We start from the raw sequence: 2,991 nt of genomic DNA on the forward strand, positions 1-2,991 counted from the left end.
TCTAGACAATGGTACAAGCGATTTGACGAGTTTATGTTGCGGCAAGGGTACAAGAGAAGCAAATACGATCATTGTGTGTATTTGCACAAGCTTAAAGATGGTTCCTTTGTATATCTTCTCCTATATGTTGATGATATGTTGATAGCTTCCAAGAATTCGGATTTGGGTGAGGCAAAGAAAATTCTTGGCATGGAGATAATTAGAGATAGACGTTCAAAGAAACTCTGTTTATCTCAAAAGGAATATTTGAAGAGAGTACTTCAATGTTTTGGCATAGATGACAAGACTAAGCCAGTTAGTACTCTACTTGCTTCCCATTTTAAGCTAAGTACTACTATGTCGCCAATGGATGAAGCTGAACGAGAGTATATGTCAAAGGTACCATACGCAAATGTTGTTGGTAGCTTGATGTATGCAATGGTTTGCATAAGGCCTGACATTTCACAAGCTGTTGGAGTTATTAGCAGATATATGCACAATCCAGGGAAGGAGCACTGGCAAGCTGTGAAGTGGATTCTACGGTATATTCATAATACTGTAGATGTCGGGTTAGTTTTTGAGCAGGAAGACAATCAGTCTGTAGTTGGATATTGTGACTCAGATTTTGCGGGTGATCTGGACAAATGAAGATCAACTACTGGTTATGTGTTTACTTTTGCAAAGGCACCAGTTAGTTGGAAGTCTACTTTGCAGTCAACAGTTGCTTTGTCTACAACAGAGGCAGAGTACATGGCTATTACAGAGGCTGTGAAGGAGGCAATTTGGCTTCAAGGATTGCTAAAGGAGCTTGGTGTTGAACAAAAAGGTATCACAATTTTTTGTGATAGTCAAAGTGTTATTCAATTAGCGAAGAACCAAGTTTATCATGCAAGGACGAAGCATATTGATGTTCGGTATCATTTCGTACGAGAAATCATAGAAGAAGGAGGAGTCACAGTGAAGAAAATTCATACTACGGAGAATCCTGCTGATATGCTGACTAAGGTGGTGACTGCGATCAAGTTTCAACATTGTTTGGATTTGATCAACATTGTTGAACACTGAAGATTGAAGATGAAGACACAACCAAAATTTGTTATTGAGAGAAAATTGAAGATGTGGAATTTTGCCAAGGTGGAGATTTGTTGAAGTTTGGCAAAACCTTTTGTCCCACATCGGTGGGAAAAGAAGGGTTGGGGGATTCTCCCCCTATAAAAGAAGGCTTAATGTTTAGGATTTAAACACACCTCTCATTTGTCTTCTTATCTGTTTAAGGCATTTGTATCTTTTCTCTTTAGTATTATTTCACTTGTATTTTTGGAGTGAAATAAAATATTGGTTGTATCCGAGGAGTAGGCAAAATTAGCCGAATCTCGTAAATTCTGGTGTTCCCTTTATTGTTGCTTTATTGTCTTATTTATTATTTGGTGGCTGTCATAATTTTTGGTATAGTAGTTGTGACTTATTCACACTATATACATTTGGCTTCCGCAACAAAAACAACTGTAAACTCTAATTACTTAAAACTAACCAACACAGGCCAGTATATGCACAATAATACACTTCATGATACAGACGTGAATTTAACTGAATCTATTGCTTTAACTTGATTTATGTATACATAAGCAAAAAAGATTAAATGCAAATACGACTAAACTCATGCTAAATTCACTAACTTTAGATCCTAAATTCACTTGTTGCGAAGAATCATCATAAACCAAGAAGTCGACCACCGATTTCATCAAGATCTTGGCTTTCTCGGAGGTTTGGTTATATAAATGGAAGACATGATCCTCCCCTTCTATCTCCTTTATCCCAACTTCACCTTTCCACCCACTTTTCTTCAGGTTCTCGTAGTAAGTCCAAGCCCTGTCCCTCAAAAAATCTTTACCTGCAGTACAAACTAAAACCTTGGAGCAATTCAACTTCGACAGCAACCTAGGATGAGCTGCTGGATTGAATCTTGGATCATAAATCCCAGTGGTTTTTGGGCATAAATAAGTCCAAAGTGAATCGGGCTTATCATTACCGAAATAAGGATCAATTAGTGCCATTCCAATTAGGGTAGGGGAAAAATGACTTTCCTCACTTGCACGAACCATCATGTTATGAGCAATATTAGCTCCGGCGCTATCACCAGCCAAATAAACTCGTGAAAAATCAGCATGTTCTTTGAGCCATGGATCTGTCCCTTGCTCAACCCATTTCATTACAGCCCATGAATCATCATAACACGCTGGGATTGTGTACTCTGGTGCTAATCTGTACTCAATGGATACAGCAACTGTATTACTCTCAGCAGTTAGCTTGTGAAGGTAACTATCATACATGGGAGAAGAAGCTGACCCAGTACAGAATCCGCCCCCGTGGATGTATACAAGCAGAGGAAATTTCTGGTTTTTTCCACTGATTTTGGGAAGGTAAAGACGCGCTGATACATTTTGTTCTGGCAAAATGGTTACATCTTTGGATTGGACTCCTGTTTCGGGATTGAATGATGGAGGGACAAACTTGGCCTCTTGATATCTGTGAATAGTTCCATCAGTATCAACCCTAAAAAATGGATAGAAGTTCTGAGCTTTCTCCGCAAGGGTCGAATCGATATATAGGCAAATAATCAGAAATGATAAAGGAAAACGAAGATGAGTGAAATTTTGTGCCATTGTGTTATTAAAGGAGACGAGTGAATGGGCCGTCCAATTGCAGTAGATTTTATTGAACTTTTTTATGACCCAAATGAGGACCAATATTAAATGTGTGTGTGTGATGGAATAATGACGTGGCAGATTTGATACCACATATCATTTAAGGAAAAAATAAATGAAATATCTAATGAAATAGTTTTTAATTATTATAACTAATTCGTTTTAAAAACATGTCATATAAAATGGAATGGCTATTGATAAAGGTTCCAAGTTGTTGTGTGAGGTAAGGAGGGTGCAGGTTGCCACTAGCCAATAGCGCATGCTCTTCACTAGATCTGAAACTTTTCTTATTAAAAATTGGAGTAAA

General features: G+C 37.9%; 1 protein-coding gene across 1 annotated transcript; it reads right to left on the reverse strand.

Annotated features, from left to right (window-relative positions):
• Nucleotides 1–1,469: 1,469 nt before the first annotated feature.
• Nucleotides 1,470–2,699, reverse strand: LOC107824371 (2-hydroxyisoflavanone dehydratase). Its single transcript, XM_016651116.2, has one exon. The coding sequence runs from the start codon at nt 2,640–2,642 to the stop codon at nt 1,581–1,583; it is 1,062 nt and encodes a 353-aa protein (XP_016506602.1). The 5' UTR covers nt 2,643–2,699; the 3' UTR covers nt 1,470–1,580.
• Between the last annotated feature and the right edge of the window lie 292 nt (nt 2,700–2,991).

The sequence above is a fragment of the Nicotiana tabacum genome, chromosome 7, assembly GCF_000715075.1.
Source record: "Nicotiana tabacum cultivar K326 chromosome 7, ASM71507v2, whole genome shotgun sequence".
Lineage (NCBI taxonomy): Eukaryota > Viridiplantae > Streptophyta > Magnoliopsida > Solanales > Solanaceae > Nicotiana > Nicotiana tabacum.